Here is a 26,229-nt window from a genome sequence, read left to right on the forward strand (position 1 = left end):
GTTTCCAGTTTTTAGCTACTGTAAATAAAGCTTCTCTAAAGATTTTTTCTTTTTAGCAAATCCTTGGTGGACACAGGTGTTATTTCTTTTCCAAATATCTAAGAATGGAGTTACTGGAGTATGGAGTATATCTATATCTATCTATACACACACACATATATATATGTAATATACATTATAATAAATGTTTTTATATGTGTATGTTTAACTTTACTTGAAACTGCAAAATCAATTTTTAAACAAGCTGTATCATTTTACACTTCTACTCATGAAGAATAAGAACTGCAATTTTCTACATCCTCACCAATAATGTCACCTTTGTGTTGTTTTAATTTTGGTCATTCTAATGGTATGTAGTATTATCTCATTATGATTTAATCTATGTTTTCCTAATGTCTAATAATGTTAAATACTTTTTCATGCATTTATTACTTCCTTGCGCATTTCTGTTCACATGTTTTGCTCTTTTCATTGGATTGTCTTTTCATTATTGAGATGTATATATTTCTTTGTCAGATACCCATTTTGCAAAATATTTTCTTCTAGTTTGAGGTTAGCTGTTTCTTAACAGTGCCTTTGATGAGAAATATCTGATTTTGATGACGTCTAATGTATTATTATTTTTTCTTTTATGATTAATGACTTTTTGCCTATTCAATATAGCAAACTTACATCCCATATCTTTATCTAGAAGATTGACACTATCATCTCTTAGATTTGGGACAGCAATTTATCTCAAATTAATTTTAGAACATGGTATATGATAGATGTCAAATACCATAGCATTTTTCATTAGGTTCTTGATTGCTCCAGCACCATTTTTCCCCCTTTGGATTGTCTTGGCACCTCTGTTAAAAATAAATTGATCATATAAATATGGATCTATTTCTGGAAACTCTGTTAGTTCTGTTGATCTGTTTGTGTGTCCTTATGCCTCCACTGCAATCTCTCAGTTTCTGTTGCTTTCTAGTTATTCTTGAAATCCAGTAGTGCAACTTCTCCAACAGTTTTTGTTTTTTTACAAGGTTGTTTAGGTCATCCCAGGTTTTTTGCATTTCCAAATACATTTAGAATCAGCTTGTCTGTTTCTACCAGAAATTCCCAATTCTTCTGGGAATTCATATTGCAGTGAAACTACAGTTAGTTCACTTTGAGTAGAATGCCATCTGTAATATTCAGTCTTTCAATTCCAGCATGTGGTATAGCTTCTATTTATTTAGGTATTCCTTAATGTGTTTCAAAAATGTTGTAGTTTTCCATATGGGGATTTTGCACACTATTTGTTAAATTTATCCTTATGTATTTAATGTTTTAAAAATTTTAGTGGCATTTTTATTTTCCATTCTAATATTATGAGTACGTAGAAACACATTTTGTTGTTTCTCAATTCCTTATTTTGAAAAAACTGCAAACTTACAGAGAAGTTAAAAGACTGGTTCAAGAAATATCTGCATATCCTTTAGACATATTCCTCATTTATTTATATTTTGTTCCATTTGCTTTATTATTATATCTCTCGGCAGTTTCTAAACTATTTGAAAGGAAGGCAAAAGTATATTTTTTTCAAAATCAATTAAAAGTTGTTAGGAGTATACTTTTTTCTAAATAATTTATAGAAATTTTGAGGCATTATATCCACCTACCCCTAAATAATTCATTAAGCATTTCTTAAGAAAATTACACTATCCTGTATACTTACATGTTTTTTACAGTAAAATGATCAAAATCAGGAAGCCAAACAATTTAAGTTGGTACACTGACTTGTGAATTATGACCCATTCTAGGTGTGTTTTGTTTTGTTTTGTTTGTAGATTTCTTACTTTTTATTTATGCAATAATGCCATCTACAAATAAAGAGAATTTTATTTCTTCCTTACCAATCATCATATTTATTCCTTGCCAAGTTATTCTGGTTAGAGGCTCTAATAAAGTTTCCACACCACAGTGAGAATGTATATCCTTACCTTATTGCTGATATTAAGGTAAGTAAGGAAAGTATTTTACCATAGAGTATATCTTTGAGGTATTTTGTGGGTATCCCTTATCAAATTAAAGATATTTTTTCTATTTATTTATGTTGAAAGTTATCATGAATGAATGTTAAGTTTTGTCAACTGCTTTTTTTTTTCATCTACTGAGATACTTGTTTTTCTTCTTTTTTTTCTGTTAAAATAATGAATTACATTGATTGGTTTTCAATATTAAACCAATCATAAATTACCAAAATAAACCCCATTTAGTCACAATGTACTATTCTCTATATTGCCACAGATGATATATTAATATGTTTAAGGAATTTTTGGTACACATGTTCATAAGATGTCTCAGTCTAAATTGTTCTCATAATGTCCTTGCCTAGTTTCGGTAATAGGATTATGCTATGCTTAAAAGATGAACTGAAAAATTTCCTTCTCCACTTTCTGGAAATTGTATTAATGGTAGAATTTATTCCCTTTTTTCCAGTTTTATTGAGATATAACTGACATATAACATTGTATAAGTTTAGGGCATACATCATAAAGATTTGATACATGTATATATTATGAAATAATTACTGCAAGTTTAGTTAACATTCATTACCCCATGTAACTACATTTTTTTTCCTTATGATGGGAACTTTTAAGATTTACTCCATTCACAACTTTCAAATATACAATGAAGTATTGTTAACTATAGTCATCATGTTGTACATTACATCCCCAGAAATTATTTATCTTGTAACTGGAAGTTTGTACCTTTTAACCACCTTCACCCAATTTCCACACCCTCACCCTCACCTCTCACAAACACAAGTCTAATCTCTTTTTCTGTTTTAATTTTTTATTCCACATATAAGCGAGATCATACAGTATTTGTCTTTCTCCATCTTGTGACTTATTTCACTCAGAATAAATGTCCTCAAGGTTCCTCCCCTATTGTCACAAATAACAGGATTTCTTTCTTTTTTATGGCTGAATATTATTCCTGTGTGTGTGTGTGTGTGTGTGTGTGTGACATTTTCTTTATCCATCCATCCATTGATGGACACTTGTTTTGTTTTGTTTCCCCCCCTGTCCTGGCTATTATAAATAATGTGCAATGAACATGGGCTTGCAAATAGATCTTGGGATAGTGATTTCATTTCCTTCAGATACATACCCAGAATTTGAATTGCTGGATCATATGGAAATTTTATTTTTAATTTTTTGAGGATCTGCCATACTGTTTTCCCCAGTGACTATAGCAATATGCATTCCTACCACAGGGCACAGGGTTCCCTTTTCTCCACTTCCTCGCCAGCAATTACCTCTGGTCTTTTTTGATACTAGCCATGCTAATAGGCATGAGGTGATAATTCATTGTGATTTCGATTTGCATTTCCCTACTGATTAGTGATGTTGAGCACCTTTTCATATACCTGTTGTCTATTTGAGTTTCTCCTTTGGAAAAATGTCTATTCAGGTCCTTTGCCCATTTTTAAATTAGATTATTGGGGGTTTTGTTTGTTTTGTTCATTTTTGTTTTATTTTGCTATTGAGTTGAAGGAGATTTTTAAATATATTTTAGATATTAACCCCTTATCAGATAAATGATTTGCAAACATGTTCTTCCCTTCTACAGGTTGGCTTTTCATTTTGTTGATGACTGTTTCTTTTACTGTGTATAAGCCTTTTAGTTCGACAGTTTTGATTTACTTAAGTTATCCATTAACTTTAAAAAAAAATAAAAACTAGAAGATATTTTTATTTTACTCATATATTTGTCATTTGGGGCATCTTTCTTTCCTTCATTTAGATTTTAGGTTTCATCTGATGCTATTTCTTTCAGACTGAATAACTTCATTTCGTGTTATTTATGCATATCTACTTGTGATGAATTATCTCAGCTCTTATTTATTTGAATATGTCTGTCTTCATTTTTGAAAGATACTTTCATAGGATATAGACTTCTGGTTTACCCTGATTTTCTTCCAGTCTTTTAAAAATGTATTCCACTGTTTTCTGGCTTATATCATTTCAGACGAGAGAGAGGTAGTAATTTTCATCATTCTGTTCCCCCATATGTAACGTGTTTTTCTTTCAGCCTGTTTTAAAATTTTTCTCTTAATCTTTGGTTTGCAATAATTTGAATATTATGTGCCTACTTATTTTCTTTGTTTTTATCCTTGTTGTTTTATACTAACTTAGATATATGGGTTATTGGTTTTTCTTCAAATTTGGGATATTTTAAGTCATTATTTTTTTTTTCTGCCCCAGTATCTCAAACCTTGCCTTCTGGGTGTATTACATTCCACATATACAACAGCTCAAATTATTCCATATGTAACTAAGGCTTTGTGCATTTTTTTTCAGCCTTTTTTTCCTCAGCATTTCAGTTTGGAGTGTTTTTATTTCCCTGACTACAACAATGTCCAATTTGTATTTAACCCCTCCAAACAATTTTTCATTTCAGATACTGTTCTTTTTAGTTTCTGCAATTCCATTGTTCTGTATTTTATAGTTTGTTTCTCTACTGAAATATGTCATCTATTTATTAATTAGGGCCTCCCTTTAATTTGCTAAATATCTTCCAAACAGCTTTAAAAAAATCTGTATCTGTTAATTCTAATATCTCTATTCTGTGTAAGTCTGCTCTTATAGCTATTTTGGGGGGGAGGTAGGCAGGTTACATTTTCGATTTTCCTACATATATAGTATGTTTTAATTGTGTAATTGATATTTTAAATTTTAATTCTCCATTTAAAAGAGTAAACTTTGTTCTAGGAAGACAGCTAATTTATAGGCATGCACTTGATCCTTTCCAGCTTTGATATAAAGGTTTATTGTAAAGAGTATAGAACAGCCTTATTTCTAATGCATTTTTCTTTCTGGACTGTGAGTTGAATGCAAAGGGTTTTCAACGAGAGCTCTCCAATTTTGCTGTTCAGCACTCCAAAGTCTCCAAGCATTGTGCAACCTGCAGATTCTCTATTTGCTTCTCTCTCTGTGAAGCATGTCTTGTACTTGCACAGTTAAGCATTGAGCTAAAGTCTTAAGAGGTCCTTTACATAGATTGCCGGAGTTCTTCTCTCTATAGCTCCAAATCTTGTGGTACTTGTCCACTTGCAAATTTCAGCCACCACAATAGCCTCAAACTGATTCTCCCTGCCTACTTGGATCAGTTGATACCACTGTGCTTTTCTAGGGCTCCATTAGCTTGCACTGAGGTCTCAGTGTGTCCCCTACAGGAAGCTAGGCTTCTCTTATATATTTACATTATTTCACTTTTTATGTCCTGATCCTGCTATTGTCCAATATCTGAGAATAGTGGTTTAATTCATTTTGTAGAGTTTTATAGTTGACTACAGCAGAAATGCTAGGCTGGCAACATTTACTCCATCCTATCCAGAAACAGAAGTTTGAAAATTCTGTTGTTAAACAATTGGGAATACTTTACTAAGTACCAATACAGGCATATACACTATAACAAATCAAACTGGTTACAGTATACCCTCTGTTAAGAACTTTAAAAATTACACATATAGGATTTATTGCAGAGCTTATAAAAACTTATTATAGAAATAGAAATACAACCTGCTTTCAAAATACAATGGTTCAAGGACCAGTTTTTGTTTTTGTTTTTGTTTTCTTTACTCTTCTTATTTAATTTAAAAACACACACTGTCCATTATTTTAGAAGACTAATCTGAACTATCAAAAAAATGGAATTTTCGGAACATGTTTGAAGAAGACAGGAAAAACATTCCACATTCTCAAGGTAATCAAACTCAAAATATGGAGAGAAAGATGTATTTCAGAATTAAACTAATGTGGCTTAGACTCCCCTTCATACATTACAAGAATTCATTTTTTTTACATTTGGGTTTGTTTTCTTGTGCTTATCCATATTTCTCACTTCGAAGTTTGGATGATCTATGGATTAAACTATATACTTCTAATAGAATGACTCTTTCCCAACTACCTCTGGGAGTTAAAGATCGGTCTTTGTCCAATGGATTGCCCAATATCCCTTTGAGAGTAGCATAAAGTACTTCATTTTAAGCCTAAGAGAAAAGTACGTTATACTCACTCTGCTGCAAGCACCAGTGGTAGTCTGACAGATGGTGAGGATGGAGATGTTCTGAGGCCGGTTTAGCCATCTGACCACCGTCTTCGTATTGCTTACCCATTTAACCATGGTGATATAATATTCTCTAGTTTGGAAGCAAAAAATAATTTACATTTAGAGCCAGAGAACCTGTATAGTACCAATAATACACACTTGTCATTTCATATGCAAGGAGAAATGAAACACTACAAGGATGCCATATCATATTAATTTCTCTTTATGTACAAATGCACATCTGCGATTCTGAATAATCACATATATAAATACAAATGTGTGTATATGTATATAAACACATGTACATATACATACACATACAAATGTACCAAGAATTTAAGAATAAATCTGAAAGTGAATAATATCCCAGAAAGGAATTCCTTAGAAAAATAAAAATAATTAAGATGATAGTCATTTTTTTAAACTGTCTATTGATTAGCACTAACATGTGCAATAAGCATAAATTTTTAAGCTGTATTCTATTTTTGTAAAAAATACAATCACTAATCAATTAAAAGGCACAACTTATTCTTCACTTAATAATTATTTTTTATGCATGCTCTCCATGTTATTTCACTTTATCCTGGGGACTTTACCATGACAGAGCAGTTAGTTTTTATTTATTTATTTTTGTGTGTGTGGTCTTTCTCAATTGTGAGCCAAGGGCCAGTCCCAGTCCTATTCATTATACACACACACACACACACATATATACATATATACACATATATATACATATATATTAATTTTTAAAATCTTCTTTATTTGAAACAGTTTAAAACAAGGAATTAAAATGAAGGAGATGAGGGACTACTGAATTTTCAGAATAGTGAGAATGCTAATTACTGGAGACTATGATGTTCTCAGGCTACTTCTAGATTGGGAAAGCTTTTATTTTTCCTATAGTTAGTTTATATTTCTTTCATTGTAGAGTCTATGATTGGAAATTTACATACTATATCAAAAAACCCTCAGACCACACAGACAACATGCAGTGGTCAACACTTACTCAATTTATGATAAAAAGAAAAAAAAGAAACTTTCCAACAAATTTGTCCAGTTTCAGAACAGATGAGATGATTTAAAGTGCCATCTGTGAGAACTGTCTTTTTTCTTTTTTTAAAGATTTTATTTATTTGAGACAGAGAGAATGAGAGAGAGAGAGCACATGAGAGGGGGGAGGGTCAGAGGGAGAAGCAGGCTCCCTGCCGAGCAGGGAGCCCGATGCGGGACTCGATCCAGGGACTCCAGGATCATGACCTGAGCCGAAAGCAGTCGCTTAACCAACTGAGCCACCCAGGCATCCTGTGAGCACTGTCTTAAAATTAATCCACCCAGGGGCTCCTGGGTGGCTCAGTCAGTTAAGTGTCCAACTCTTGGTGGTGATCTCATGGGTCGTGAGATCAAGGACCATTTCAGGCTCCACACTAAGCAGGGAGTCTGCTTTAAGATTCTCTCCCCACCTCAAATAAATAAATCTTAAAAAAAACCACCAGTTTTTATGTGACTTAGAAAAAAATCAAGTATGGGGAGAAAAGCTTTGTGATACAAATCACCTGTCCTTAGACACATGTGGGTTAGACATCTAGCTACATGAATCTTACATTTCTAACATTTCTGAGTAGCTACTGCTTCCTCCAGAAAATCAGTTAGCCCATCAAAGTGAAGATGTCAGCAGAAGGGCAAGCAAAACTTAGCATACAGTGAAACCTGCCATATTTTTCAACAATCTCTTCAAGACATCAGACAGCTTTCAAAACCAGCTACGTCTCACTTCAAAATGCCAAGAAACTAAGTGAAATCATAACATAAAGTTCCCTAAATAGTTAACAAAGACAACTTTGAATCACTTGTGAACTGGTTTAGGATTAAACTTTGGTCAAATGAGCGGGTCTTGTGATTCTTCAAAGAATGATATCCTGTTCATTTTTACTGTGTTTTTGTTTAAACTGATTTATTTTGCATGCATTATCATGTTCAGCAGTATGAATATTAAAAAGGGGAAAATATAGATATTAACCTTCAATGGATTTATCTAGAGAGAATTTAGCATGGAGGAAAATGATAATGGATACTATAATCAGGAAAAGAAATGCTGAATTCTGACAATATATATTTCCGATTAATTGGTGTAAATGTTGTTTAGAATTGAAGTAAAAAATAATTTGGTTATTGTAAACAACTGACCAAAGACTGCAAAATCAAGGAGGTTATATTTATAGAAACATCTAGATAGAACTGGTATATATAAATTTTCACACCCAATCAGGAATTTATCTTAGTTAGCTAAAGCGAGTAATATTACATATTGTGTCAAATAACAACCAACATGAATAATTTTTTAAAATAAATAACAACTGCAACAACAAAACATAATTTAAATATTCATCTTGAGTGCTTTCCCTTTCAAAGTAGCCCTCAAGTGTAATGTTGCAAGAACATCTTCTTCATAATGTCTTCACACTGACACATATTTATTATCTATGATGGAAAATCTTGACTAAAAGGACTTCATATTAGAAAAGCAACTAAAATTCAACCAATGCAAATCTGGTGAATAGGTGATTTTTTAAGGGGAACACTAATTTAGGTGTAAAATTAAGTTAAAATAATTAACTCACAGTTACACCACTTATCTTTCTCTTTGATTAAATAATGTGATTATTTTGTGTGTTTGTATATAATGTACCTAATGCCTATAAGCAGAATTTAGCATGATGTAAAGTATCTTAGTATAGACCTTATTTATAATCTGAAAGATAAGAGTTGTCCCCAAAATTGAATTTATAAGGTTTTTCAGGGATAATTTCAAGCCACTGAAATTTCCATGATAAAGTGTTGGGATTATCTAAAATGAAAGTTAAAATAGAGCTTGACACACAAGAAGTAAGACACATCCTGCCTGTATTCTTTCTTTCCTTGTTCCAGGATCCTAGGTGCAACTCTCCTTAGTTTGCTCCTAAGTAATCAGGCTTCCTCTGAATGAGGGATTAGGGAAGGGCCCTTACCTGGAAATCACACTCCTTGGCCTGCCTGCTGCTGATGTAGCTGTCTTCCCGGAAGTCCATTTCATGAACACATTAGATCTGGTGTCCCATGACCAGTGACTAGCAGAACTGCCCCCTCCTTATAACTGGCTTTCCTGCTTGTTCCTAGTCTCCATGGCTCTGGATTACCCAGGAAATCCACAAGGAGCTCACCCTTTTGAGCCACAGAGACAGAGACAAGCGGGTTAGAGGGACTGCACTCAAGTTAAGAAAGACTTTGTTATCGGCTGGGCGGTCTGGCACAGAAGGTCTAATTGTTCACAAGGGTATGTGGAATGGGGGCCCCAGCATCATCAGCAGACAGGTACTATGTTAGAAGTCACACCTGTGTTTTCACTGGCTTTCTGTCCAATCACTACTCTGTGTTCACAACATAATTTTTGTATACGTATAGTTGCACTGAGCTCACACTCTTCCAGATAATCCAGGATCTCTACCCATAACTGTACTGTAATGGCAAGCATGACCAAGTCATAGCTAGTGATCTGCAAAGACCTTTATTAATAACTATGAATTACTTGTAAGAAGGGTCATTTAGGACATTTCCATGAACGTAGAAAAATTTCTTAATTTGATTTTTTTTTTGTAAGATACAAATATTCCTTGGCAGAAAAAAAGATGTAGACTAGGCATACTTCAATGATACAAGAAGAAAAAGCGTGGTGCTATCAAGCCCAGGTGACAGGTAATATGACAATGTCACTTCAGTGATACATACTAAGAATAATGGGTCACAAAGGGTGGATGACTAAAGAAAGATTTCAAATAAAATAATGTCAAAGACACAGAGTAAGGAGAAACCAAAGACAAAATGCTACCTTTACACTTCATCCTGGAGATATCTGAATACAAAGGATAATCACTTCTCAAAACAATGTGACAAATGCTAACCTGTGGAAAAATCTACATGATTCATTACTATAAAAAAATCTTTCCACCAGGGGGCGCCTGGGTGGCTCAGTCGGTTAAGCTTCTGACTCTTGATTTCGGGTCAGGTCATAATTTCAGGGTCATGAGATGGAGCCCCTTGTGGAGCTCTGTGCTGGGGGTGGAGCGTGCTTAAGATTCTCTCTCCCCTAACCCCTCTCCCCGCCAAAAAAAAAAAAAAAAAGAATTAAAAAAAAAAAAAAAAACTTTCCACCAGAACTTAAATACATATTTTTTAAAATCTTAATGATAAATGCCAATAATGATACAGAATGCTTACAATACCTTGCATTCATAGTGTAAAAATTTATAAAATGTTCCTTCCCCTTAAAATGAGATGAATCATCTAACTCCCAAATGGATCTGGAATGTTCTTGAAGGGGCATTATCTGAGTTCCTACTGTGCTACATACTGAAGAATCCACACAGACAATAATTAAAGATAAGAATACAAGCTGAATTCCTATTGAAGAAAAGTTGTATTCATGATCTGAATTTGTTGATAAAGGATCTTTAGCTGAATCACAAATATATTTTTTGAAAAAATGAAGGGGTGTGGGGGAAAGAAAAAGGAAAAGAAATTATGTCTTTCTCCAAGTTATGGTATCCTTTTAATTTCTTTTTAAAGCCATATAAATGAATTGAAATTTATTTTACATTCTTTGACTAGAGTTTAAGTATCTGGTGTTAAGCAAGGTCTACTGAATGCTGATTCTAGCTTGGAGACATATTTCTATTATACTTATAAACATGAGTTGTTATCAATCAATCAACCAAATAAACAATCAACAGACCAAAACAAATGATTTAACATCTTCAAATTCTAAAAAATCTTGCTCTTTGGAGTGGGAGTCAAAGAATACAATTTATAAGGTACCTCAAGTCATAAGAGACCATCTTTCTATTTATCTTACAAATCTTCCTATTTAGGTGTGCACATATATATTCAATAATTATTATAGCCACAATGGTGATTTTATGAGAGAAAAAAGAAGGATAAGAGATGAAGTTCAAGTTTAGTGGAAAAAAGGAAGGACCAAAAAGGAAAAAAAAAAAAGATAGTTTATAACTGCACAGAGTAATAGAATATAATTCATTAATTGCCATATGCATATATAAAGATAATATAAAATATAGATGCTTAGATAATATCAAAAAAAGTAAACAAGTAAATTATTACAGAATGAAATAATTATTTGGGTATACTGTTATTGAGAGTTTAAATAGAACCTCAAATGATACGGATAGCTATGAACACAACACAAACTCCAAAAAAAGAAAGTACATTTGATGGTCTTAATAGGGCAAGGAGTATGTTACTAATAAGTTAATTTTTGCATGTTTATACTTACACATTTAAAAAAATTTAAAAAATGATATGTATTTCTTGGAATTTGTAGGAATACTGTCATTAATAAATATGAGAATACTGCTACTAATACTACCAAAAATTTACCTTATATATTTATATATTTAAAATTTTTTAAATATAAAAAAGAATTTGAGTTAGCTTAGAAATATTTAAGAATAACATGGTAAAGTAAATTAGGAGGAGAAAAAGGAAAATAAGTTAGAGAGGGAAACAGGTGTTAGTTACCATAGTAAACTCCAGGTCCAAAGTACACTAATGCAACTTAGTTAAAACACCCTCAGTTACATGGCTCACAGTGCACGTGAGAAAAGTATGGCAGTTTTGTAAGAGAAGCACATGCATTAGTTAGATAAATCATAGATGTGTGTATGTGTTTGCATATGAGTGTGTTTGTGTGTCTGTATACAGAGACTGAAACACACACACACACACACACACAGAGGAAGATTCAGAGAGTCATAAATAGAAACAGCACCAGACAGATACTGCTTTCTCACGTGGCTTCAGAAAAATCATTGTGTGCTCGTGTGGTCATCGCCAACACATGCATAAAGTCTAATAAACTTCTTATGGCAAATATTATCCTTAAATTATTTATATGGAATATTCTCCACTTGCCAGGTCCATTCTCCAGCTTTCCCCATGCAGTTTCCAGAGGCTGGCCTCTACAGTGAGGCTGCCTTGCCAGGGGAAGGCCTCTGCAGGAACTCCAAGCTTGAGAGGAGAGAGAGGTCAGAGTATTAACTCCCAGGATCCGCTTCCTACTAGGGTGTGGTTTGGCAATGAATGAATTGCTCAATCTGTGGACAGGTCCTCCTGGTCCATCCTGTTCTTCAGCTACAGGCCTCTTCAGGATTCATAATTGAGCCTGTACCTCATTCCTTCAGTCCAGAGACAGCAATAGCTTTCCCCTAATGCAGACTCAAAGTTGCTTTCTCATCCTTTGTGAATTTCCCCTTAATCCTGCTCACATTTTTGTTAATAGTCCCTTAATTAACTGCGGTTCACTTACCCTACTTGAGTGTGTCATCTGTTTAATTTCTAGGACCCTGACCACTAAATTATGAAAAATGACATGCTCTTTTAGATCTCTAACTAGGAGGGCACAATAGTTTTCTAGCAAATTTCTATATGGTTAACATACCATGTATTAAATATTAGAGATGTTCATAATCCTAAAACAAAACCAAGGAGAAAACAGCAGTTTCGTTTCCATATTATGTGCAGCTAGATGAATGAAGTTTCTTTAATTCACACCATTGATCTATCTATTTTGTTCATTTGTATGTTTCTGAGCCCATCTAAGTAACACCTGTGCTCAGAGTGACTAAATGCAGATGATCTAAAATTCACTTATTACTCTTCTGTGAATTGGACTGAAACTTCCTACCATAAACAGATGAGTAAGGAAATACATTTCTGTAAAACTGAACCAGGGTAATATTTAAAAATATCAATTTTGAAGTAAACTTTGATCTTGAGTTTTTCAACAAAAATCATACATTTTGGTACATTTCACATGCCACAGGTGGCACTTAACGTAAGACCCTGAGGGAGAAAGAGCAAAATTGTCTGGTGCATTCTATAGATAAGGTATCTATATCTTTCCCCGAATTGTAGACAAAGTTCATCACTAAACCAATATACTTGGGTTACATCTAAGAGACTTTTCTTCACAAGATTCTTCCTCACTCTTAGTGGGATCTTGTATTTTATTCTGTGCATTGGATTTTTATCTAAGGATAGGTGATACCTTTTTGCCATGGATGACTAATTTTATCATATTGTACTTCAAATATTATAGATATATACTTAACTAATAACCCAATAAATGACAACTGATTCTGTCTTTAAGAATTTTTGTGTTTGCTGACATTACTATATCCTATCTATCTGGAGAATCCACTAGCAACCTCGTGGGTTATAACATCAAGGTCCAGAATCATTACTTTTTCTTAAAAAGAAAGCCAGATATTGTAAAGTTGATTTCTATTTCAAAGATCTCAAAAGACTGATGAAAATGAAAAAATATTACTTTAAAATGAGGTTATTCAGACTCCTAGAGAGGTAGAGTGACTTGTCCAAGTTCACATAATGAAATGGTGGCAGAGATGTGACTCAAACACTCCAGTTTAGTGCCCTTTCCTGTTAATTCAGAGCATTAAACAAATCAGAGAAAAAGATAAGGGCTCAGGACCACATAAAATACTAATGGCTTCCATAATTGCTTCATTTGTGACTAATTCTTTCATGGCTGGTAGATCGAGTTCAGTAGAGTTCCTATCTGATTTGGTCAACTCTACTGCATTCTACATGTCAATTCGAATGGCCCTGTAAGGTCTTCCATCATGACCTGCATGAAATGCTCTATAACTTGAAACAGGCTTTACCATATTTTCTACCTCTGTTACCAACTAATCTTGGGGTTCTGGGCCTCATCTTTTCCCTCAATAATAGGAACAGATTGTATTAGGTAGTTATGAGCGCCCTTCCAGTGTAAGCAGTCCATAAATTTTTAGTAACTTTACAGGAGGGAAATTTCCCACATACTGCAGGCTGCACTGTCTGTGAAAATCCCCAACTGTGATAGAATTTTCCCAAATACATCAATGGAACAGCGTTTGAGTGGAATTTATATTTGTATCAGTCCCCTAGCACTGATTGTTGATGGCATCAAAACAAAGTTTGAGCTTAGCCCCATATCATTCAATAGTGTGGAAGTATTTTCCTAAATCAGCTACCTATTCCAGCTCCAGGACCACTGTAAAGTTTCAAAGGGTTGCACTATTTGAATGAATACCCTTGAAGTTTGAGACCACTCTGAATTTTAAAACCCACATGGTTATTTGATTCATTGTGTGCTACTGGAAATTTTACTAATATTAAAATTATGCTTCTGACACATAAAATGTGTTGTTGTTGGTTTTTTCCCTCTCCATTTAAACTTCTTAAATAAGAAGCCTTCTTATATAGAATATTTTGAAACCCCATCTCATTACACTTCCCTGCCTGGAGGAAAAAGCTAGGGAATCACTCCCAAGCTATGGGGAGAATTTCTGTTGGAAAAACCACACAGATTCTAGGAAGATTGTGCTCTTTTAAAGAGGACCATTTAAAAAAATGGGGTAACTATTTTCAGGAAGAACATTCAATGGAAAATTATCCTTTGCCCCCATCTGCCTGTCACATCTCCTGCAACAAGTCTAATTCTCAATATTACTACATTTAATCATTTTCTGGTGCTGCTAATCGCCTTGAAACTTTAAATGCTCCCTGGGAACAACAAGAAGCCCAGAATGAGTTCATTCCTGCACTAATGGGGCAACCTCAGATTTATTTTCATGTGGATTTGTTGAGCTGATCACATCTCTCTAAATTGCAATAAAATGATAATTGAAGTTAAAATAACTATTTCCAAGTAAAAGTAAAATGGAAATCGCATACCTTGATTTAAAGCTGTCAGGTGGCATGAGTTCCAAAGTATGAGTTGGTCCATATAGGTTTACAACATATAATTTGATGGTTGGGTTCATTTGACCTGCCTTTGAGAGAATGAACATTGTGACACAAATATATTAAGCATTAAATATATTGAGAAAAAAAGAAAATGTGGTGTGATTCTAATTTTGCATTAGAACAGGGAAAAAGTTTAATTTCTCTGAAGTAGAAATGATTTTAAATTCAGCAACCTGATTGCCTTCAATTGTTTTTGTAGATTGCTGTTTCTCAAGCATTTTAGTCAGACAATTAAAGGTGATGGAAAATTATGATGAGTTTATTCATTAGGCAGTGCTACTGTGTTCTTTCCCTAGAATGACACCAGGAGGGCTGGCTTAACAAAACAACTAGTAGAACAAGCTGCTACTCACATTATAGGATAAGATATGCAATGAGAAAAAAGCTTGGCTAATTAAAAAAAAATAAGAAGAAAAAGATAAAGAAGATTTGCCAATCTGGGTGACACATGCTTAAAATTCCCCAATACCTAATCCATCCCATTGCATTAAACATTCCTACATTCCTAAGTTTCCTTTTTTTTTCATTTCAGGGGTAGAATTTAGTGATTCATCAGTTGCATGTAACACCCAGTGCTCATTACATAAAGTGCCCTCCTTAATGCCCATCACCCAATTATCCGATCCCCCCCAACCTCCCCTCCAGCAACCCTTAGTTTGTTCTCTATAGTTAGGAGTCTCTTTTGGTTTACCTCTCTCTCTGTTATTATCTTATTTTTCCTTCCCTTCCCCCAGGTTTCCTTTTAAACTTTAGTGAATACCAGATGGGGTCCGGTGTAAGTGCCCCTTGGGAGGTGGTGGGCCACAGAGCAGTCTGCCCTCACTAAGTATGTAGTCAGATGAATAGAAGGACAGTGACAAGAATTGGTAATAACTAGCCTAGAGCATTAGTATGTTTCTGGCTCAAGTATGTAGTAAAGGCACTACATGAATAATCTTACTAAATATTCTTACTTCCGTCCTAAGAATAATTATAACCATTTCCAAATGACAATGGAGAAGCTCAGCAAACTGTGGAAGATGGATATCCAATAACTGAGGAAGCTCGTATTTAAACCCAGGATGCTCTTCCCTGCTATGCTTTGCTTCAGTTCATTCCCAGGCAATGGCCTCCACAATTTTTCAAATACTATGAATTTGTAGGGGGCACAAAAGGGACCTTTTACCAATATATCTCAAGCAGTTTGAATGAATGAATAGGAGAATGTTTATGTGAATAAATGATGTATAGAATCAGTTGACTACTTGTGGCACAATGTGTTCCTAAACAAAATACTGATACGTCATTGCGGAGAGGCTGATGTTTTAGGAGAAGACTATATGAGATGTACAAAGAAAGACAAGGAAATTAGAAGTGGGTTGAGTTAGAAGACTGACAAAAATCTAAGGAGAATTACAAAAGTGATTTAAAGACGAGAAAGAAAAATCCATGTTCAAGTAATTGGCATTGACAAAACCCAAAGTTGAACAGGACAAGAAGCAACATAATACATTCCACCAATAGTCTGTAATAGCTCTTCAAGGACTGTGTTGTTAGGCTAGTAAATACAACTAGTACAGGGGGAAGGCAGGAGGATGAACGAGTGGAGCCCAGAGGATTTTTAGGGCAGTGAAAAATACTATGTGATACCATAATGCTGGATGCATGTCATTATATATCTGTCCAAACCTAGAGGATGTACAACACCCACAGTGAACTGTAACATCAACTATGGACTTTGGGTGATTATGGTGTGTAGCTTCATCAGTTGTAACAAATGCACTGCTGCAGTGAATGGTGCTGATAATGGAGGAGGCTCTGCAATTGTAGGTGCAGGGGGCATATGCGAATTCTCTCTACCTTTCAATTTTGTTGTGAACTTTAAGCTGCTCTAAAAAATAGAGTCATTTCTTTTTTTATTTAATTAGCCAACATATTGTACATCATTAGTTTCTGGTGTAAACAAAAATGACTAGCACATCTGTGGGGGTGCATCATACACAAGTCAGAAGTTTTGAGCCAAAGGAGTCAGGAAAGTCCTTTGGTACAGAAACACAATGCTATAAAGAGAGATTATGGAAATGGTTTATATAGTGAAGGGCTTCCTGGAAGATAAGCTATGATCCTGCCTCACAGAGAAGGCTCTCACTTCAGATTTCATAAAGCTTTTCATTGTTCTAAACCCTTCAAGTGCCTGGGCACATTTGTCTTGGGCAATTTAACCTTCTACCACACACAGGAGCTCCCTTTCACATCACTCCCATTTCAGTTTAATTGCCATGATCCTCCCTGAAAATATTGGCCTTATCTATATTTTTCAATCTAACCGTTTCTCTAATTTGACCAGGTATATTAAAAATTAGAGCTGGGACGTAATATTCAGAAGTGCCATTCAAAGTATTGATCTTTGACTGGCAGCATCCATCAGCATCACCTAGAATCTTAGAAACACAAATTATGGGCCTCACATAGACTCAAAAATCAGAATCTCTAGGTGTGGGCCTGGATTCTCTATTTTAATAAGACTCTCAGATAACTATAATAATATGTAAATTTACAAATGGACACTGATATATATTTTTTTCAGTGATATATATTATTACTAGTATATGTAGTAATGCATATATATCCAATAATATATATGTTATCATATACATACATGTACACAATAATATATATTACAGTTCAGTGCTTATCAAAGGTGTCAGCCTGCATCAGAATTACCCAGAGAGTCCCTGGGTGGTGCAGTCAGTTAAGCGTCGGCCTTGTTTTTGGCTCAGGTCACGATCTCAGGGTCCTGGGATTGAGCCCTGCATCAGGCTCTGCACTCAGTTAGGGGTCTGGTTGTCCCTCTCCCTCTGATCCTCCCTCCACTGGCACTCTCTGTCTCTAAAATAAATAAATAAATCTTTTAAAAAACAAACAAACAAAAAAAAAGAATTACCCAGAGGACTGGAAGGCTTGTTTAACAAGATTTACCCAGCATTTCTCATGTCATGGGACATGAGAATCTCATTTCTAAGTCTCCCAGATGAGGAAAAGTACCACATTGTGAGAACTGGTTTAGCTTAACCTGTGAGTCAGAGAAGCCTGGGTTTGGACTGTGACTGCTATTTACCGAATATAGACCGTGGGCAAGATGTTAAAGATCCTCAAGTGTTATTTTATTGGATTATCAAAAATGAGACAATACTTTGCTGAGAATATGTCACAAGTCAGAAGTTTTGAGCCAAGGCAGGTTTCCTTTCTGTAGCTATAAATATCTTATAATTTTGTTATATGGACTAACAAAAAAGATTATCTATAAAAATGTCTAAAATAGTATATAGTAGTGAGTTAGAAAGAGTTTTTAAAACACTGACTTTTCTAGTTGATGAAAAATTCTGCCAATTTTTAAAATTCTTCAATAAGCTCGTTAAGAAAAAAAAGAAAATTAAATTTGATCTTTTTGTCAGTTCTTATCAGTGATGAATAATTTTATGACATCCTTTGTCAAAGACATATATGGTTATTACCATATCATCAGGCAGGTTTTTTTTTTTTTTTAAATGTCTGCAGCTCTGTATGCTTATACGTGTATAGGATCGCTGATATCCCAGTTAGCTTTTACATGGGAACAAATTAAAAGTTGTATACAATGTGGCCAATTTTAGACAAAAAACAAACATCAGGTTGTTTCTAAAATTCAGCCATCCAGCATTCTACAATCTCAATTAGATTTTTATCTCTCCGCGGAGTTTTGAAATTAAGTGCACATTGCAAGTTCATTTGTACCTTTTTTAACATTTGGATCGTTTCAATAGTTTGCAAATTAGAAGAGTTCATTTGTTTTTTACAGTCACATTTGCCAGAAAGACTGCATATCTACAGAATCCTTCCTCTACGACTCTGAAACACAAGCCTCAATAATAATTAACCTTATTTTACTGGCAACTAAATTGTCATTAAACAAGATAATGCTTTAATTAAGAAGATTAACCTGAGGTTACTGAGATAGAACTGTGCATCTCTTTTGTGCTGAATTGCTAATGATAGGGTATTTTATGAGTTCTGAATCATGCTGAATTAAGTAAAATAGAAATATATTTGTTTAGCGTAAGTATTTCATTAGTAAATCTGACCACATTGAGTATTTGCTGCACTCATTTTAATCTAGTTTAATTTGAAGTACAATTTAGTGTGACCTCTATGAATTACTTCAGTGTCGAAAGTACTACTTTTTAGAAGTTTATTACCAAAGTAAGAGCAAATCAAAATAATATAGTTGTTAGTGGGAGAACTAGCAAACATTTTTTTTTTTTTAAACCAGAGTAGAAAATAGTAAGACTTTCAAAGTTCAAGTAATATACCCAAAATGATACTGAAACTTATCTGAGAACAAGGATCAAGCCCATATCTTGTTTTTTTGAGTCCTGTTGTCTTATGTACCTGAGCAGGGATTCCTACTAAAAACCTCCTGAGGACTTAGGTTTCTTTCTCGGCTTGGCCACAGGAATAGCTACCTTTTTTTATGCTTAATACTCCTCAGTGGTAGTCATTAACACACACTCAGGACTTCTACTTTGTATTACAAATCCCTATTTCTCTCTCTCTCTCTCTAAGATGTGAGACTGTCTAAGAGTCCTACATATATCCCACTACATATATAGTTAAGTCATTAGGAGTAAATGGAGCAAACAGAGCTCCACATATATTTGTTAGCTTCACAAGAAGATAATTTTGATTCCAGCTATGTCTTCAGAGATACAAGTTAACCTCTGGTAGTTTTACGGAGAGGGACAGAATCAATACATTTGAGTTATTTCCCTGTTCTCAAAATAACTGTGACTTTTATAAAAGCACTTAGCCTTTTAGAGAGCTTGGTTTGTCCATTCGTAAATGGAGGCAATTGTGAAGAGGTCCAAATAAGGAAAAAAAAGTGAAAAGTCTCTCTGAAAATATGAAGCATATTATTAGCACACCCGATTTATACAACAGCAAACATTATTATTTTATGCCTAGCTTTACTATTAAGAAATATTAAATAATTAATAAAATAATAACTTATTAATAACAAAGTGTCTAGGCTTGTCAACCCAGTATCTTATGAATTAATATTTCTCAGACATTTCTGTGTGTCTATTCGTTTGCCTCAGTCTGTTAAAGTTATGAGGCCTAGGAGTGTCCAAGTTCAAGCAGCCCCTAACTGAGAAGGCAGTTTGAAATACACCTATGGCATCTGGCTCTTACGTTGTGAGTCCTAAGGTCCCCACTCCTCTTGGGAAATGAATGACAAAATGTTGTTCCTCCCCTGGGGCTGGTTTTATTCCCTTTGTGCAGTAAACAAACTAAACAGTTGTGTGTGAATATCTTGCCTATTCACATAGGCTTCCCACAATATGCCACTTGGTTTTGTATTTAAACTGTCAGGTGAACTTTCATTATCATAAGTAAATCAAATGATGTGAGAATTAATACATTTGAGAAGTCTTCTCAGTCATTCCCTGGGGGGAAAAAAAAGGTGCAGCTATGCTATACAGGAACAAACTGTCATTCATCAAACATGACTAAATCTATACTAGAGAAGTCATAAGTCATGTACCTGAAGTACAGTAAAAATCTCTTGGTGAGTTATGATTTTTTTTTTTTGTTAGGTCAAGTTGCCACTTTCTCCTGAAGAGCACTGAGTATATGTGTCTTCTAATTTATATCCAGAGAAGACCCTAAAAATAATATTTGAAAATCATAGAATCAGATTCCTCTCAATCTTGTTGTCCTTCTCAGCTATAAGCCAGTCATTTAATACCACAATCTATGAAAGGAAGGTAGGATTGAGAGGGGGAAAAAAATACAAAAGAAAAACAGACAGTACAGAATCTCACCGAGGAAATGCTCTTCTTATCCCAGACTCTCTAAATTCAAGACTGACTTTCATCCTCCCTCCCTCCCTCCTTCTTTACCTATCTAAGATGTGAGACTGTCTAAGAATCCTCCCTCCCCCACCTTCATTCCCTACTTTAAGTACTTGAGTTTGGTGGATGACAGGAAAATAAGAAAAGTCATGCCTACCCTAAATCATGCCTTTACTGCAAGTATAGAATAATCTGTGTGATGGATAATTTGTCCAATACCTTGCCCAATTAATGTAACACACAAGTTGAAAGGTATAAAACCTATTGTGATTGGGAAACAGTACAACTCACTAAAGGAATGGCTTAAAAATAGCTTCTAAGGGGGACTGGGTAGCTCAGTTGGTTAAGCGTCTGCCCTCAGCTCAGATCATGATCCCAGAGTCCTGGGACCGAGTTTTGCGTCAGGCACCCTGATCAAAAGGGAGTCTGCTTCTCCTTCTCCCTCTGACCCTCCCCTTTGCTCATGCTTTCTCTCGCTCACTTGCGTTCTCTCTCTCAAATAAATAAAATCTTTAAAAAACATAGCTTCTAAATTGAATTAGCAGCCATCTCTTACTAATTAAGAGCTGAAATGTGTAAAACAGTTTAAAATTTTTCCTATAAGACATCTTTACATGATTAATGCATAGGAAGCCTCATTCATGAGCCTTTTTCTTTGTAATATAAACATGGGGAAATGTATTTTTAAAAAAGAGACCTTAAGTTATCAAAAATGCCATACAATAGAAAAAAATCATTACACTCCAGATGTTTTTGCAACCTGCTCCCTACTTGAAAATAGTTTTGCTCACTGGGCAAGAGTTCTGTATTTGCCTCACTCAATAAAACAATTCCATCTATCTTAGCTACGCCTGGCTATAGCTCTACCCCGTCACGTTATAAAGTATGTTCCAGAGTATGCTCTGCCAAAATAATGCTGATGTTAATACTAATACTAATAAATTCTTTATGCTTAGTCTATTCTTTATAGAGATTCTTTATGCTTAGTCTATTCCTTACTGGAGATACTTTATGCTTAGTCAAATTTTTTATGGGAGATTTATAATGTACATTAACATATAATATTTTAAGTGCTCTAAGAAAATGTCTGCAAGAAGTTGGATTTTATTTTTAACTAAGAATTTTCAAACTATGTGACCATGGGACTTTTTCTTCCCTTATAACACCTAGTAACAACTAGAATATAACAAATATTAACACAGAGAATGTACTTTGGAGAAACCTGTGCCCTGGCATAATGCTTGCCCCTTATCTTTTCTCACTTTCTTTCCAAATGCTCGGAAGGCAAGGGAAACAAGAAGGAGAGAATCAAAGAGGAAGCAATGCAGTCAAAGTGGCCGTTCCCAAGCCCTGAGCCATCTCTACTTCTTCCTACCAGAACACTGTACAGGCTACTGAATACTCTAACAAATGAATCTGCCGACCACGAGTGAAAAGCTTCCTTTCGTTTTTCTGCAAAGACAACTTGCTCCTGAAGCAAGGATACTATCAATCAAGTCACTGGTGCAGAGAAAGAGAACACACCAGTACTTCCACGTTACTTACCTTAGGATATGGATACTGCTTTCCTTTGGGATACAATGCTCCAGTAAATCGAGGGATAACCATGTTAGGCACCAACGAATCATTTATCATCAGGAAGGCAAGCCTTTCTCCATCTGGCGACCACCAGTGGGCAATGTGAGAATGCAGAAGTTCCTCTAGAATAAATGAGTGTTATTTGAAACCAACTGTAGAGATGTGGGCTCAGTGACCCACAAACATCTGTCCTTGAAATCTCCATTGCACATATACATTTTTTTTCTATACAGTGGTTGGATTTTATCAACGTCATAGAGAATTCTGTATTTCTGAGTTACCCTTTTAGTCCCAGGAGAAGCAGATGCAATGGCAGGAAAGAATGAAGCAATGAAGTCAGGATTTCATAGACTGTCAGCAGCATGAACAGAGAAAATGAAAGCACTACTGGGGTAAAAAGAATAAGAACAGTAACTGAAGACCGAAATACGGCATAAAACCGTATTTATGTCCCCATTCATTCACATTTGCTTTCAATCATATTTCCATCATCAAACAAGTTAAATACCCACTCTCATCATCGAACAAGTTGGATAACCACTAGACTCATGAAACTATTTTAAGCTCTAAAGAAAGAGAATGAGAAATAGACTGGATATCTTTCATGTGACCCCAGATCCACTATTCACTTGTCTATACCTGCTTTCTGGTCCAGAAAATTAACGTGGGTGAACAACAGCAGAAGGGCAGCCATGCCCTCCAGAGCATGCCCTTTATTATACTATGGCAAGAGATTACAAGGAGGAGAGTGAAGTCAGAGTATGTGTTCCCTTGGCTCTACCCTGAAATGTCACTTCAGTCTAGCTGTGGGTTTTAAATGATGTCACTACCCCTGTCAGTGCACTCTCTTCTGTGAAATTTTCTCCTTTTGTATCTTGTAATGACTCATCTCTATGGTCACAGGGGTGATTATAGCTTGGTTGTTACTAGTCTAGATTATAGCTCTGTCCTTTACGGTTTCACTTTGTAGATGTGGTCTCTTCGTAAATAAATCTTCAGATTACTGAAAGTGCTAACTTTGTACCCTGACAGATACCATGATGAATACCAGTAAGAGACTCGGAAAAGGGACCTTTAAAATTAGAGTTTGAGATTAAGTTGGTGATCTGTATCTATATCCATCTCTATTTGTACTATCTTTGATGTAATCATCTCCTTTCCAGGAGGGAACTGGAGCATAGATAATCCATAGCAATGGATGGACTCATGAGTAATCCATTGTCACTGGTGATGATACAGAATGAAATGCAGATAGAGAGGAAAGGTTTGGGGAGGATAATTGGTGGTGGCACTTAATTGCTACAATCGCGGCAACTGTAAAGATTATAAAATGAAGCTCCCACGGTTCATGTGACACCTCAAGGAGATTCCATAGGGATAAACTGAAATGGAAACCATGTCTGCAAAATCAAGAATACAAAAAAGATCACCACGGCATCTTTAAAGGAGTCCCTCTCTTCTTCTGTTGTTGCAGGCAGATAAGGCAGAGGTCCAAGAGAACATAGTAAGGGTGGCAGAACTACAACACAAATTAGGGGCTCAACTCCAGTTGTTTTTTAAAGCTAATACAGATATATTGGAGGAGAAGTCCTGGGACACTGGCACCTAGGATAAAGATGCTTGGGTAAACATGTGCAGTATACTTATGCTTTCTGGACCAGTCTCATAAATAACACATTATTGGGGAATGTTGCTGTATGTGTCTAATATTATGGCTGAAGATACTGAACCTCAAAATTCCCAGAAGTCTCCTTGCTGACAGAGGCAGCCTCTATCCCAGGGAGCTAGGCATTCTCTGCATTAAGGCAGAGTGGAAGATAAATTCCTATAAAGTTTAAGAGTCTACATCCCTAGAGGAGAGTTTAGAGATCTAGTAGCATAGTATACACTGGGATATCTCTTGTAAAGTGAGAGAAAACTTGTTGGAATTGTACTTATGCAAAAGTAAAGAGGGAATAGACTCTTCTGATTTTGAATAACAGCTTAAACCATATTCACATATGTTGCCCTGTTCTACTTCCCAGATAACCTATAAAGCTGCCTGTTCTGAGCAGAGCTTGTGCAAGAAAGGGCTATGCAGCAGATCAAGGCCATGGTACAACCTTCCCTACTGTCTTTACCTGGTGACCCAGAAGATACACTGCGAATGTAAAGGTGCACGGTAAACAAAGAGGCTGTGTGGAGCTTCTGTCACTCATTATGTGGCAATCAAAACACAGGCATTACAAGCTTTAGAGGAAGGCCATTTCCTCCTGTGCTGATATTCTCCTTTTCAAAAGCAGCTCTCTACTGGGCTCTTGCAGAAATAATTAGCCTGACCATGGGATACCAAGTGGCTATGCAACCCAAACTGCCCATCATGAACTGACTGTTCTCTGAATCACTGACCAACCATAAAATGAAACACATAGAGCAACATCCCACTATAAAATAGAAGGGGTATATATGGGATTGGGTAGAACGCATTAAGTAAAATGTCCAGATTATTGCATCCTCTACTTTACCCTCTCTCCTTCAGCTCATACCTAAACCTCAAGATGTGTTTTCTAATACAAGTTGGCAGGGGAGAAATAAATGCAGGCCTGGTTTATGGGCAGGTTTGCATGATGTACTTGAAGGCTCTGGAATTGGATAGGCTCTGTACCACAATCTGACTGAGGAGTGGCATTAAAAGACTAAAGAAAACATAAATCCTCCCAGTTGGCAGACTTTTGAGCAAGATATTTAGTTTTGTACTTCTTGTGGAAGGAGAATTGGCCTGAAGCATGGATCTACCCTGCCTCATGCACAGTAACTAATAAAAGACCTGATTAGGGTTATGGGAAGACAAAAATTAGTGACAAGGAAGTTTAGAGAAAGATAACTGCATTGACTTATCAGGAGGGGTAAAAATGTAAAAATATGAAGATATTAGTGTCCTACTTAATATCCATCAGAACACACCCATAGCAGAGGAGGCTCTCAATAATCAGATGGACAATATGACTACAGAGCGCATGTCGGTCTGCTTTGGCTCTCACCATTACCTTCCAATGGTAGTGGCTGTCATTAAACTCGACATGGCATTATTTCCCAGCAGGGCCATCTGGCTACCTGGTGGCAGGTAGATTACATGGGAAGCATTCCATCAAGAGGGGGTAGCATTTTGCCATTACAGAGATAGACACACACTCTGGAATAGCTATGCCTCTGCTACTTCAAGTCCTGTCAGTGCTGCTCTTCGTGGGTTCACAGAGTAGCTTGTCCATTACCACAATAATCCACCCCGCACCACCACCAAACAGAAAGTATTTTATAGCAAAAAGGAGGGCAATAGGCTCAGACCATGAGATTCACTGTTTTCTATTAGCTATATGTACCTCATTGGATGGAAGCGTTAACTAGTCTTCTCTATCTCGGTTTTGGTACTATAACCACCTTGAAGTTGGGATGTCATATACAGCATACATGTGCCCCTCTCACATAGCCAGAAAGCATAAATCTAGGAACTGAGGGGTAGAAGTGTAGCATTCTCTACCACTATCACACCATTACTCCACTAGATGTATTTTGTTTCTTATCTTCATGAAAAGGAGATCAGTGGGTTTAGAAGTCCTCATGCCTAAAGGGGGATTGCTTCCAACAGGGAATGTCTTAATTCTGTTCCTCTGAATTGGAAGCTGAGATTTCCCCCCTGATCATGTGGGGCTCAATAGGACTGGGGAAAAAAAAAAAAAAAAAAAAAAACCTGACAGAATACATAGTACTATGTGTCTGATGATTAAGCTCATCTGCCAGGAAAAATATGTATCTTCACTATACAAAAGAGAGTAAAGAAGAATATAACTGGACTCAGCAG

At 35.5% G+C, this 26,229-nt stretch overlaps 1 protein-coding gene across 1 annotated transcript in view; it reads right to left on the minus strand.

The window, feature by feature from the left end:
• Window positions 1–26,229, minus strand: part of DPP10 (dipeptidyl peptidase like 10) — a 131,447-nt gene that overhangs the window by 98,254 nt on the left and 6,964 nt on the right. The window contains exons 2-4 of the mRNA XM_064586433.1: window positions 22,359–22,513; window positions 14,872–14,969; window positions 6,049–6,172 (exon numbers count right to left, since the gene is read on the minus strand). Coding sequence (XP_064442503.1) covers window positions 6,049–6,172; window positions 14,872–14,969; window positions 22,359–22,448 — 312 coding nt within the window. The 5' untranslated portion in view covers window positions 22,449–22,513. The remainder of the gene's footprint in view (window positions 1–6,048; window positions 6,173–14,871; window positions 14,970–22,358; window positions 22,514–26,229) is intronic.

This window comes from Mirounga angustirostris, unplaced genomic scaffold (assembly GCF_029215605.1).
Source record: "Mirounga angustirostris isolate CCGP_5_RB_7025 unplaced genomic scaffold, mMirAng1.0.hap1 SCAF_3, whole genome shotgun sequence".
In the NCBI taxonomy this organism is placed as follows: Eukaryota; Metazoa; Chordata; class Mammalia; order Carnivora; family Phocidae; genus Mirounga; species Mirounga angustirostris.